The sequence below is a fragment of the Trichechus manatus genome, unplaced genomic scaffold (assembly GCF_000243295.1).
Source record: "Trichechus manatus latirostris isolate Lorelei unplaced genomic scaffold, TriManLat1.0 scaffold00064, whole genome shotgun sequence".
Taxonomy (NCBI): Eukaryota; Metazoa; Chordata; class Mammalia; order Sirenia; family Trichechidae; genus Trichechus; species Trichechus manatus.
This window is the reverse complement of record NW_004444000.1, coordinates 12,999,131-13,014,099: the sequence shown is the minus strand read 5'-3', so window position 1 is coordinate 13,014,099 and position 14,969 is coordinate 12,999,131. Positions and strand designations below refer to the sequence as shown.

The 14,969-nt window shown below is 40.0% G+C and overlaps 1 protein-coding gene across 1 annotated transcript in view; it reads right to left on the bottom strand.

Moving 5' to 3' along the window:
- Positions 1–601: 601 nt before the first annotated feature.
- The window catches only part of CDON (cell adhesion associated, oncogene regulated), a 76,575-nt gene continuing 62,207 nt past the window's right edge, over positions 602–14,969 (bottom strand). Inside the window, exons 18-19 of the mRNA XM_004379344.2 lie at positions 3,094–3,368; positions 602–2,470 (exon numbers count right to left, since the gene is read on the bottom strand). Coding sequence (XP_004379401.1) covers positions 2,307–2,470; positions 3,094–3,368 — 439 coding nt within the window. The 3' untranslated portion in view covers positions 602–2,306. The remainder of the gene's footprint in view (positions 2,471–3,093; positions 3,369–14,969) is intronic.

Below are 14,969 nucleotides of genomic sequence, written 5' to 3'. Positions count from 1 at the left end.
AACTGGACTTGTCCCACCCAAACGGAAAGAGGACAGATGACGGCTCCAGATAAGGTGGGTTCAAATTCAGGCTCTGTGGCTCATGAGGGCACTTGGGAATTTGAATGCCTACTCCGCTCAGCAGATCTGCTGTGAGTGTTAAATGAGAAAACAATTAACAAGCACCCAGTGCAGTGCCTGGTACACAGCGGTCACCCAACAAATGTTAGTTCCGTCTCTACAACACTGTACCACATCCTCTTATTTTCTGCTGACGTGACATTAGGTGGGACTATTTTTGGGGACCGTGCAGGACGTCAAAGTTTAGAACAGCTCATTGGCTGGGGAGAGCTCATACTTCCTAACCACAAGGCAAATATCTATATATATACACACATATATGTGTATATATATATATATATATATATCAATATATAGAGGCATTTTTATAAATAAAATACAATAAAAGGATAACACTTAAAACAGCGTTACTAACAATATAAATAAAGCAGTCCGCAATGAGGTTGCCCTAAAGGTAAAGAAGTCGCTTTCTCTGCCTTGTGGACAAATCCCATATTCAGACTCAATCTTTGAAAGCAGTTTATGACCTAAGGCTCCTGCTAATACCCCTGCTGCCTGCATCCAAATGACTGAGTGCCAGCATTCACTCCCCAGTCCTCTAAACTCCCTCCGGGGCAGCACTGCTGGGACTGGACCGGCCAACACTGGGTCTGGTTTCCCATTCTGTGTCCTAGGACTTCGTCCTTCGCTCGTCACAGGAATAAGGTGTGCAGCTATCCTCCTCCAAAGCTAACTGCATCGAAGCAATGTGAAGAATGAAGCCAGCAGACTACAGGCACAGACATCCGGAAGGCAGAATGTGCTTCCACAGCATCCCTGACATCCTTCTATGAAACCATATTCAGTCCATTCTACTACTGGAAGTAACTCTTACACAGTGACCCAGCTTAAACAGCACATTTTCACTAACAGTTCTAGTTATAAAATATATAGGCATATGTAAGGGAATACTGATGTGCTTATACAGAGGACCGATTAACATAGTATTCTATTCTATCCCACGGCAACTTCTGGGAAACTAACCTTTTTTTTCCACTTACGCTGTGACTGCTCGACTACGTAAAGAACGTTTTCTTTCTTTCCCAAACGGACGCACAGCCCAAAAGGGGCAGTGATCACGAAAGCTTGACCTAGCCATTAAACACACTTAGAGTGGTTTTCTAAATGTGGAGGAAAAAAGCCTTCCAAAGGCGGCTGGAAGTGTCCTTGTCACTCAGAGGCAGCAGTGGCTATGATTTGTGACCTCTGCTGACTGAAGCTTTAGATGCCTGTCTACAAACTTCAAACACCCATCCCCCTTTCCCTCCAAACAAAGTCTTTTCTGACAGTCACATCTTTCAGGCTGTTGTCCGCACGGGAAGCTAGAAAATGACTCTTTTCATGTGGTATCATGAACACAATCCTATACTGATGGAATACGCTAGAGAGCTTCTACCAGGATGGAATCCTTGGAATCCTCCCCTGTCTTCTTAAAACGGCTATCTTTCTCAAGGACCACTTTAAAATCTTATTTTGCTCCTAGTCTTAGAGTCGAAAGGAGCCCCATGGGGACCATCCTATAAACTAATTTCTAGTAGTTGGACATACTTTCCTCTCTGGCCTTGGTTCCCTTTCCGCATACTGCCATAGTTCAACTAGACCTGAAACTCAGCCACGTCCATAACACTATTTTTGATCAGTGCCTAGAAAATTGAGCCTAATTTGTGGCCAGCTGCAGACAGAGGGTAAGTCAACAGGTCACATTATCATGTTTGTGGAAGGCACTGTTATAAAAATGCATAAGTCAGATCTGCTATTACAAACGTTAGGTTACAACCGTGGATCATTTTAAAATGTTCTCAGAGAGTCTGACAACACAGTATTGAGAGACAACTTCCCGTCTGAAAACCTGACTGGGCAAGGCAATCCCCTCTTGGCTGAACAGGCCAACAGGCTGAATCCGTTGCCCAAATAGTTCTTACTGTCACTGAGGTTCCTGGAAGACATGGGATGATCCACTGCTCTCTACGTGGCTGAAAACTATGCAAAACACGGCTGCTTCCTAATGAGGACGGGAAGGAATTTTTAAAGGCATAAATAATATAAAAGGCAAACATTTTACGATACATTCATATGACATTCTACTACAAAAAATAAATAACGGTTTTCTCTGATTTGAATTAAGGTCCTTCACACAGTTTATCCCCATGCCAGTTTCGTGCGGTTACTGGCTTCATGGGGGAGCAGGACTAGACGTCTGCCCATCCTCAGGTCTCCTGGGGTTGTTGAAGGACCCCTGAAGGGTTGTCCAGAGGAATGCCAGGAGGAGACCATGCTGTCTTTTTAGTACAGTCCTTTGAGACAGGTGGTAAAATAAGAGGATTCCAACTTAAAATTGTGTTCTCTGTTTCTGAACAGACACAGCTGTCTCCTGAAAAACAGAAAGGTTTAAGAGGCTTATGAAATGATAAAGCTGATTTTTACAAAGCAATCGAAAATCATTACCTAGATCAATAAGGAAAGAATAATGAGAAAATGCAAAGCCCAGCTGAGTTTTGTTCCAATTTGAGGGAGACAGTAGGTTTGAAAGGTTTAAAAGTTGGGCTCTCATTAACAGTTATACAATTCATCTGAGAATCAAAAGACAAAACAAAACAAAACCTTTAAAATCTCCAAAATAACCACCTTAAAGAAAGGTACAGCTCCAAAACCAACTCAAATGGAAAAGGAGCCCATGATCACAAAACGTAATCCTCCAGCAAGTGTTCTGTTCAGGTACAAACTGAATCAAACTCTAGTTGGATTTATTTTCCAAAATGTAATGGGGTTAATAACCTGAGATGAGAGATGTGCATAATAACAGAATTTCAAAGAATCCTTTATCTAGCCATCCTTCCCTGAAGTACCCAATACTCTCCACCCAGTGTCTTTAAGAAATATGTGATTTGACCTCAGAGAGAAAACTCTGAAAGCTGCATCTTCCCTTATACCTTACAGTTTTTAGTTAGCTGGAGACTATCTAGAAACTCAAGATTTACAATGCCTCTCCTGTACCTCTGTTGAACTCTGCTGGATCTTCTGTGCAACCAGAGTTGATCTCATTTATATTGTCCTGGCAGCAAGCATGCTGGGTAGGTATTGGTGCCACGTTGTCCTTGATGCTCTCCTGGGATAACTGGCCACAACTGGGGACTGTGGAAGCCAGACACACAGGCATCTTCACATGACTGAGGGGCTTCATTTCCAAACCGTCCTGAGGATAAGGTGCACCCACCGGGACCAAAGGAAGGGGGCTGTTGCTGAAAGTGCTATTGGTTTTGGTGAAACATCTACAAAGTGTAAACACAAAGAAACAGAATTGTGTCTAGAGGGATCAATATGTTCAAATAAGCTTATCTTGAAATATCATTTGGTATTTTGCATTTACAGACTCTTAAGAAAGACTGATGCTTAAAAACTAAATGATTCACTAGGATTTGAAATATCAAGAACTCAAAAATTACAATTAATGTGGAACACAACAGAATGCATCAAAAGGCAAACCACTTAAGTATGGAACCATATATGATGACCTATCCCACACACTTCCTTTGTCTTAGTCCACTGTCAGAAGTTGTTCCCCATTTCACAATTAACTGGCTCTCACATATAGCACACAGATGGAAAAGGCCATTAGCCACTGGAACGAAAGAGGAAGAAAAGGACAGAAAGCTCAGAAACTTGTGGTCACATGAAATAACTGACCTTATGAGAGCCAACAAAAACACACTTTGAAATCAGAGAATATGCTCCCTCCTACCCTTGCAGGAAATACCACACGCATTAGACATTAGAAATCCAGGTTTTATTTTTTATTTTCCATTTTTTTTCTTTGCAGAATCAATTGCTAGAATTTATTATCACTGAGCATTCATTTCAGTTCTTCCCTTTAACTTCCTTCCTTTACTAAGGCAAGTGTTTTCTTCATTTTTTTTTTTCTTCCAGTTCTTCAGACTGGATAATTTCTACCTATCTATCTTGTAGTTCATTGATTCCTTCTTTTGTTGTCTCCAACCTGCTGGTAATCTCATCCAGTAAAATTTCCATTTCAGTTATTGTACTTTTCACCTCAAGAATTTCCATTTGGTCTTATTTATAGTTTCTATTCCTCAGCTGAAATTCCCCATGTGTTCATTCATTGTGTGTATATCTTCCTTTAAGTCCTTGAACATATTTATAACAGCTGCTTTAAAGTCACTGTCTGTTAATTGTGACATCTAGGTCATCTCAGGGTCCATTTCTATTGATTTTTTTCCCCTTGAGTAAGCATCACATTTTCCTGTTTCTTCATATGTCAAGTAAATTTTTTTTTTAATTGGATTTTTCTCCTAATTTCCTGGTTGTTCTGTCAGTCCTGAACTCAGTCCTCTGACACCTTCCCCAAGATTAGAGAAATGCCCTCAGGCAAATACCCACAAACTCACAAATATCACCCATTTCCTTTCAAGTTTCTTGAAACTGGGCTCTCATCCAGTTTCTGCCTGCTTCTGGTTACTCTCCAATATTTCCAAGCTGACCAGATTTTATAATTATTATCTGTGGGCAAGTTAAGCTATTCCACCATTACCAGAAGGAGTAAGAAAAGTTTGGAAACGACATTGCATGTTTTTTATTTGGTCTTGTTAGACAGGAACTACACAGGACAGACCAGTGGTATGCTAGAACTAGATGAGGTTAGGAAATAAAGATAAGAATTCTCTGTGTCGCTCCTGGAGGTCAACCTATGGCTGTCTTCAGTGTTAGATAAAGCCCATGGGACAATGGGAAGCACAGCACAGTAAGTAATTACCACAATCTCCCGATGGTGATGGTGTAAAACAAACCTGGCTTGATGTTCCATTTCTCTGCAAGAATTCTGAAGTAATACAAAGGTACTAGAAACCTACATTTAAAAGTCAAAAAAGCATCAGTTTGGAAAGGAAATTTTTCATTCAAAAGAAGTAAAATTAAGCTGTAGAAAAAAATACACTTGCCAGAATTTGAAAAACTAGGGGAGTTCCCTAAAAACAAAATGTTATAAGTCGATAACTTGTTTATTTAGCTCTAACATGATGAAATTTCAGGTCGACATAACAGAATAAGGAGGTTGCACCAGACAACGTGATGCCTTAAATCCTCTGCTTCTTTCCTTTCCTTTGCTTTTTTTCTGCTCATTTCTTGAATTTATTTAAAGTGAAGTTCTAAGATAAAAATTTTAAATGAAGTCTAAGTGCAGCCTAACAGCCTGACTGTGAACTCCCTTTGTCAGAAGGATAGCGAGGGTAAATCAGATCGGATGGAGCTGAAGGAGTTGGTGCAGAAAGAAGAGCAAAGGCCAACTACAAGGTCTGGGAATTAGTGTGCTGACAGAGTCACCCAGATTTATGTGTCAGCAGTAAACAAGCATATTACATACATGTGTTTTTAAAAAAAATTACAGACATTTAGCAAGAGAAACGTATGATTTCCTATTACCTATTCTTTAGCAGAAGCCCTGGTGGCGCAGTGGTTGACAGCTATGGTTGCTAACCAAAAGGTCGGCAGTTTGAATTCACCAGCCGCTCCTTGAAAATCCTATGTAGTGGTTCTACTCTGTCCTACAGGGTTGCTATGAGTCGGAATCGACTTGATGGCAACAGGTTTGGTTTTTTTTTTTTTTTTTTTTTTTGGTTTTATTCTTTAGCATGTGTCTTTTCAGACAAGAGAAACAGAAAATCATACCAGTGTCTACATCTACTCTGAACTGTGATTCTCAATGGAGTGGTGCTGATAGTAAAATCATAATTTGGGTTAGATTTTTAAAACGATTACAACCCAAATCTCAACATGACAAACCAAACTGATCTAAAATTTTTCTAGCACACTGCATCTTAACTGATAAATTAACCACGTCCCATAACCAAACTCACTGCCAAGTCCATTCCCACTCACAGCGACCCTACAGGACAGAGAAGAACTGCCCATACCTTTTCTAAGGCTGTACTCTTTAGGGAAGCAGACCGCCACATCTTCCTCTCACGGAGCAGCTGGTGGGTCTGAACTGCCAACCTTTCAGTTAGCAGTGAGCACTTAACCACTAGGCACCAGAGCTCCTTAATTAACCACTTAGATAATTAAATACTATAAATAATATTAAACAAATAATAAATACTTCAAATTATTTTTAGTTCAATCCCAGATGTCTTCATGTGCTACCATAAAAGTGGCTTTAAAATCCCAAACCAAACCCATTGCCGTCAAGTCAGTTCCAACTCAGCGACCCTAGTAGAACTGCCTATCGGGTTTCCTAGGCTGTAAATCTTTATGAAAACAGACCACCGCATGTTTCTCCCTCAGTGGGTTCAAACTGCCGAGCTTTTAGTTAGCAGCCGTGTGTTTAACCACTGCGCCACCAGGCTTTAGCGGCTGATATAAAATAGCTTCAACGTGGTTGATATAAAAAGAATACAATATTTGTTCAGTATGGCACGTGAAAACAATTCTTTCGATGATAATGCTTTAATTAAAATTTCTTGAGACGGATAAAAGTCTGATTATGAGACTTGAATCTACAGGCAGTGAAAGAGAGAACAGATATCTGCAAACATATGACATTTAATCAGATACCCTTACAATGTCTATTTTACAGTTTATACAATACAAATGGTTTGTAATTCCATTATCTTAAGCTTCTCAAATAGTCTTTCAATTGCAGTTATTATTGGCTTAAGGTGGACTGAAAGTTTTCACTGAGCTGTCTCTCCATGAAACAACCTAAGTTTAAAAACACTGAGTAAATGAAACTCTGTGCCTCTTGCCATATATAAATCTGTACTGTTCTGCAGGAACTCAGGCAATCTGGGACCCTTTGGTTTACTGAAATACCTTTAGTAAACAGGAGAGGGCTGTTCGACCAACCTGTATAACAGGAAAATAACACTGAAAATGACTCTATTATGGTATCATAAAAATAAAATACTCTTCACCTCACAAGCTGAGCAGCACAGACTAAGAAGCAAGCAATTGAGACAGACGTGTAGGGTCGTGGCGGGCAGAACAAGGTACTTTGGTACTTGACGAAACACATTTGTGGACTTTCCTGTAAAACTACACAGCACCACCCCCACATTACTGGCTCTAACAAACAAACAGAAAATAACAAAACGTTGGAGAGGTTGCAGGGAGACTGGAACTCTTATGCACTGCTGGTGGGAATGTAAAATGGTACAACCACTATGGAAAATGATATGCTGCCTCCTTAAAAAGCGAGAAATAGAAATTCCATATGATCCAGCAATCCCACTCCTAGGATTATATCCTAGAGAAATAAGAGCCACCACAGGAACAGGCATATGTACACCTGTGTTCACTGCAGCATTATTAACAATAGCAAAGAGATGGAAACAACCTAAGTGGCCATCAACAGACAAATGGATAAACAAATTATGGTACATACACACAATGGAATACTATGCAATGATAAAGAACAGTGATGAATTCACGAAACTCTTAGAACATGGATGAATCTGGAGGGTATTATGCTGAATGAAATAAGTCAATCATAAATGACTAAATATTGTATTAGACCACTATTATAAAAACCCAAGAAAAGGTTTACACACAGAAAAAAAAATCTTTGATGGTAACGAGGGAGGGGAAAGATGGGGAGGGGAGATCACTGACTAGATAGTAGTAAGTTAACTTTGGTGAAGGGAAAGACAACACACAATATAGGGGAAGTCAGCACAACTTGACCAAGGCAAAGTCAAAGAAGCTTCCTAGACACACCCAAACACCTTGAGGAACCCAGTTACTGGGGCTGAGGGCTGGAGACCATGGTCTCAGGGCACATCTAGGTCAAATGGCATAACTATTTATAAAGGAGATAGTTTACGTGTTACTTTGGTAGCAGCGTCTGGGGTCTTAAAAGCTTGTAAGCAGGCATCTAAAAGACATCGATTGGTCCCATCACGTTTGGAGCAAAGGAGAATGAAGAACCCAAGGTAGAACGGGAAACTGGGGGGAGAGTGCTGACACATTGTGGGTACTGCAGTCAATGTTACAAAACAATTTGTGTATACATTTTTGAACGAAAAACTAATTTACGCTGTAAACTTTCACCTAAAGCATAATAAAATTTAAAAAAAAACCTATATAGCACCTTTTAAATATTTTCTAGAGAAGTATTCCATTTCTGGTTACATAGTTTAATATTTGTTAAGCATAAGTATGTGCAAAATTGCACCGATTAGATGATTGTATATATTGTGCACCAAGTTTCCCTTCTGATTATCCCTGGAGGGCAAGGACTAACTATGAAGCTCTTGGCTGTGATACTTATTTTCATTGATATGTTCTTTTTCTTTTTTTAAATAGTATTTTATTGTGTTTTTGGTGATGGTGTACACAGTAGTTTCGGTTCCCATTCAACAATTTCTACACAAGTTGTTCAGTGACATTGGTTACATTCTTCACAATGCATACACATTCTCATTATTTCCATTCGGTTGTTTTGTTTCCATTAATCTAGTTTCCCTGCTCCCTTACATTCTCATCTTTGTTTTAAAGTAACTGTTGACAGTTTGGTCTCATACAGGTGATTTTTTAAAGAGAGTACAGTACTTACAGGTGATATTCATTATTTTTTTAGCTAATTTGTGATTTAGCTACAAGGTGACCTCTGGGGTTAGTTTTGGTTCAAGGTTTGAAGAGTACCTCAGAACAATAGTTTTGGGAAGTCTCAACCAGCCCAGTAAGTCTGTTTTTGTTTGTTTTAGTAATGTGAAGTTCTGTTCTACATTTTTCTCCCATTCTATCAGGGTCCATCTATTGTGGCCCTGATTAGAATGGTCAATAGTGGTAGCCAGGAACCATCTAGTTTTTCTGGTCTCAGGGTAGATGAGGCTGTAGTTCATGCAGACTATTCGTCCTGTAGACAACAGGTAGTCCCTGACTTACAATGTATTTGAGTTACAATGAACCGTACTTATGACCATCAGTGTATCTGGAATATTGCATCTTCCTGGGAGGACGTTACAGGAAAATGCATGCAGGGGCTACGGAAAAAATTGCTAAGTTATGCGAACACCATTTGATCAGGATAATAGGATGGAAGAGATCAGTGGGATATCATCCATATGGTAAAAACACGGAATTTAGAACTTGATATCGCCAATGTGAAACAGCTCACTGATCATGAAGAAGGGGAACTGACAGATCAGAACGTGATGGATTTTGAAGAGGAAAGAAATGCTGAAGAAGAAAGAAAGAATGAGGAAGGGGAAGGAGAGAAGTTGTCAAAAAAATTTCACAGTGAAAGGATTGGCTGGGTTTCTTTTTCTGAACGAAATCAGGGGCTTCAGTTGCTTGAAGACATGGACTCAAACACTAACCACTTTGCTGAAGTCGACAGGCAGATTCCGGAAGCAGTGAGATGTTACTGTGAAATACAGGAAGAAGAAAAACAAGAGCCATACAGACAACTCTCACTAATTTTCTGACTAGAAATGGCATCCCCATTCCCAGTGACAATCCAGATGATCAAGAACCTTCCATAACTGACAAAATGCCAATGTCATCCATCTCTTCATCATCAGAGTATATTTTTATGATTTGCGTGTTTTTTTATGGATGTATGTATAATACATGTATTAAAATATATCTGTAAGTTTATATGTAATGTTTCTAATCCCTAAAGACGAATAAAGATTGGATTTATGAAGATACTGATAATAAAAGGCAATAATAACAAAAACTAGAAACCAAATCAGGTATTCGACTTACATCAGAACCAACTTATGACAGAAATGTTGGAACTGAACCTTGTCGTAAGATGAGGACTACCTGCAGTTTCTTCTTTGAGTCTTTGGGTTCCTTCTTTCTCTTTTTCTCCAGATGAGTAGGTGTCATGGATTGAGTTGTGTCCCCCAAAAATATCTGTCAGCTTGGCTGGGTCATGATTCCTAGTATTGTATGATTGTGTTATCTGATGTGATTTCCTTATGTGTTGTAAACTCTCCCACTATGATGAGATTATATGTGATCCTCTCATGTGTTATAAATTCTATCACTGTGATGAGGTTATACCGATGAGGTTGACAAGCTTAGTGTCTTAATGCAATCTCTTTTGACATATAAAAGAGAGAAGCGAGCAGAGACACATGGGAACCTCATACCACCAAGAAAGCAGTGCCAGGAGCAGAGCGTGTCCTTTGGACCTGAGGTTCCTGCGCAGAGAAGCTCCCAGACCAAAGGAATATTAATGACATAGACCTTCCTCCAGAGCCAACAGAGGAAGCATTCCCCTGGAGCTGATGCCCTGAATTTGGACTTGTAGCCTACTGGACTGTGAGAGAATAAATTTCTCTTTGTTAAAGCCATCCACTTGTGGTATTTCTGTTAGAGCAGCACTAGATGACTGACACAGTAGGGACCAATAGTTGCATTGGTTTCTCGGAGGCTTTGAAGACCCCAGACACTACTCACCAAACTAGGATGGAAATCATAACTTTATGAACTCTTATTATGCCAGTTGACTGAGCTCTCCCATGACACTATGGTCCCAATCCTTCAAACTCAGAAATCTAAGCTTGTGATCTGTTTGGTTATGTCTAAGAAGTATCTATAACTGTGCCCCCTGTATGTTTATTATATATATGGATATATGTGCATATGGTCACACAGATGCATCATATATCTACACACATATATGCATGCCTATACACATATATGCCTACATATATACCGCATTTTTACGCAAATAACACACATTCTAGGTTTTTTTCCCACCCCTTGAAGTATTTTCATAAGTGGGCTATGCTAACTATTTTTACAGCAACATGTAAAAATTAGTATAGTGTGCTTACAAAAATACCTCACAATTGTGGGAGGGAAGTGCAGTTGGCACACACAAAAAAAGAAAGTAGAACAGGCATTATTTGTGTAAAAATACAGTACATACATATGCACATATATTTGTGGTTGTTTCTGCTGTTATTTCAAAATTATATATACCATAGCAATTACCAGCAGGTCCTTTTTTCTTGTGTACATTTTAGGGACATCATGTACCTTGTTCAAGCTGTGTATAACACTTGTCATATACTTCAGTGTTACGTTTCCTGTCACCTAAAGTAACAAGTGTCTACTATCTAGAGCCCTGGTGGTGTAGTGGTTAACAGCTAGGTGTTACCCAAAAGGTCAGCAGTTCAAATCCACCAGCCGCTCCTTGGAAACTCTATGGGGCAGTTTTACTCTGTCCAGTAGGTCGCTATGAGTCAGAATCAACTTGACAGCAGTGGGTTTTGGTTTGTTTGTTACTATCTAGAGAATGAATCCACCTTGCTCCCCTCACCATCCCTGGTAACCACTAATGAACATTAGTTTCTACATATTTACTTGTTCATGTCATTTCATAAAAGTGAGAACATACAATATATATTTTTTTTTTGGTGATTGACTTATTTCACTCAACATAATGTCCTCCAGGTTCATCCATGTTCCAAGATGTTTAGGGAACTGATTTTACTTTATGGCTGAGTAGTATTCCATTGGATGTATGTAGCACCTTTTACTTATCCTTTCATGCACTGATGGGCACTTAGGTTGTTTCCATCTTTCCGCTATTGTGAATAGTGCTGCAGTGAACACAGGTGTGCATACGTCTGTTTGTGTCACTTCTATTAGATCCCTAGGGTATGTTCCAAAAAGTAGAACTGCTGGGTCATACAGCAGCTCTACCTCTAGTTTTTTCAGGAACCGCCAGACTGTTTCCCACAACATCTGTACCATTTTGTATTCTCACCAGCAATGGATGAGGGTTCCAATTTCTCCACATCCCCTCCAAAACTTGTTATTTTCCTTTTTTTACCTTAACCATTCCAATGGGAGAGAAATGATATCCCATTGTGGTTCTGATTTACATTTCTCTGATGGCTAATGATATGGAGCATCTTTTCATGTGTCTGTTGGCCATCTGAATATTCTCTTTGGAGAAGGGTCTGTTCATGTCCTTTGCCCTGGTTTTGATTGGTTTATTTGTCCTTTTGTGGTTAAGTTGTAGAAGTTTTCTATATATCATTCCCAGTTTTTTTTCCCAAGTCTGTAGGTTATCTCTTCACTCTTTTGATAAAGTCTTTTGGTGAAAATGAGTGTTTAACTTTTATGAGGTCATTGATATGTTCTTGAGACTTCTGAAATAGCCACATCATGGTGGTGGTGCATTTGTTTTAATACTAAGCTCACCTCTGCAATCCTGACCACTGTGTCTCTGCCATTTTGCTGACCTAGCCCTTACTAGGACCAGAACCCTGATGACATTCTTCCGGGACATGGCACTCTCTCTCACTCTCCATTCTTTGATTCTGCAATGACCCTAGCATTACAGTGGGAGTTTCTTTTAAGGAATTAATAGATCAGTGACTGTCATATTATAGGTGACAATAAGTGTTGGATGACAATAAAGGACTAAGTCATCACTGAACATGGTAACCTGACATACACACGACTTATAAATTAAAAACCAAAAGCACTACCCCTAACCACCTGGGTTCCTGACAGTTGCCCTCTGTCTCCTAATTAGAAGAGACAAATGTGGAAGATAGATAACTTCCCAAAAAGGAAGGTGTTGCTTGATTTTATAAAAACAGACACCCATTACCCATTGCCGTTGAGTCAACTCCAACTCATGGTGACCCTATAGGACAGGGTAGAACTGCCCCACAGGGTTTCCAACGCTGTAATCTTTATGGAAGCAGACTGCCACATCTTTCTCCCATGGAGCTGCTGGTGGGTTTGAACTGCTGACCTTTCAGTTAGCAGCCAAGTACTTAACCACTGCACCACCAGGGCTCCTAAAAATACAGTGTTCTGGAATTTTTCTCAGGAAATTAGGCACATCAGCAAAGAAGGAAAGACAGCAGAAACTTAGGTCTTGTGGGTTTTCTCCTTTTGGCGTTATGGATTATTCTGAAGTACTTAAATGGCCTGAAATGGAAGAGAGGTTGAGTCATAATAAGCTGACTTGCTAGAAGAAAGTTTAGGTGTACTAGACAAGTAGTTATTTTCATATAATTCATACAAAGTGTTGGGCAGGTCAAACCCTAAGCCAGAAAGAACCACTATTCTAATTAAATTTTTTCATATTCATCTCCACACACTATTTTCTTCTGTGCATATCTACCATCAGTGGTAGACGGTTTCAAGTTGGTGAAAGAGCACCCCCAAATCCAACAATACACAGGCTTTCAAGGGTATCATTATACAATACTTGGTGATCATTTGTAACATCTGTGTTTTCTAAAGCACTGTTCCCAGTAGCTTGATTTCTCCTCTTGACTATCAGCCATACAGCTTGTACTTTTCCCCCAGATGGATTACATACATTTTTCCAAGCTGATTTTTGCTTTGCTACTTCTGGTCAGTTCTAATCCTCTAGGTCCTTAAAGGCAATTTCTCATTCTTTCCTGACAGGATCTCCAAGTTCAGTTTTCTTTCCTGACAGGATCTCTGAGTTCAGTTTTCTTCTGTGAATTGCATCGGTGTCTTCTCTGCTCTCTTTTACAAATGACCGAGACTGACCAGTGAACAGACCATATTTAACATCAATCCTTCCCGACAGACTAGCCAAGCAGTGGACAGCCACATTGGATTACACAGCCAGAAGTGCATTACTGCCTTCTGAATTGAGGACAGAAGAGAAGGGTTGAAACATTTTGATTTATTTGATTAAAAATCTGTTTAATCTCCTGAAGTGCCTAAATTGCACAAGGATTTCTTAATTAAGTCGTTAATGTAGAGGACTAGGCCACTGAAAAACTGCATTAAACATAATTCTTTCTGGCTATTCATAGTGAGTTATTACACAATACCCTTACAACCTGAAAAAGGTCCATATTAACTGAACACAGTGAGGCAGGCAGTCATTTATAACATGCTGCTAAAGTCCAGAATCAAATAAAACTTCTTCACAGATTGTTGTACTGCACGCTCCCATCTGACCTGGTCTCCGATTTTCACATCCCTACTCCGGTTTAGACAATAAAGACAAAGTTTTCTCTGCAGATAGTTCTTACTAAAAGAGAGGGATGATAAAAGGGCTCTAGGGCTGGCAATGACTTGTTTCTTAAAGGCCCACTCCAATAGACACACTGCAGGTTAAACCAGGGTAGTTGCAGTAGATACGGCGAAAAGTAGACGGGTTTGAGAAATTTAGGAGGTGCAATTAAAAACACAAAAAAGACGTGATTAACGGGATGAGAAGGCAGGCAGAGGAAGCATCACGGGTAACTTCTAGGTAACTGGGCGGATGAATGGTAGTGAAATCACTCAGGTAGGGAACCCTGGAGGAGACGGAGAGAAACTCTTGACTCCTCAGCCCACCTCTAAGGGTCATCCTCTTAGACCCCTGTAGGGTCCCATTCAACTCTCCTTTCCCTGGGCAGCTCACATGTTCAACAGATGCCTAGGATGAGAAGTCTAGCTTAGGGCGTTTCCACATGGGGTCTCACCTACACTGTGCCCTGCCACTCAAGATCATTTTTTCTCCATCTTCTTACCGTTAAACTGAAACGCATCTATTGGCATGTCTTCCCCTCATCCAATTAATCCATCTATTTCTCTCCATATCTACTGCAGCTACCCCAGTCCACTACTACTCATTTAGAGTACTGCAGCTACCCCAGTCCACTACTACTCATTTAGAGTACTGCCAACTACCCCAGTCCACTACTTCTCATTTAGAGTACTGCCAACTACCCCAGTCCACTACTTCTCATTTAGAGTACTGCCAACTACCCCAGTCCACTACTACTCATTTAGACTACTGCCAACTACCCCAGTCCGCTACTCATTTAGAGTACTGCCAACTACCCCAGTCGACTACTTCTCGTTTAGAGAACTGCCAACTACCCCAGTCCGCTACTTCTCGTTTAGAG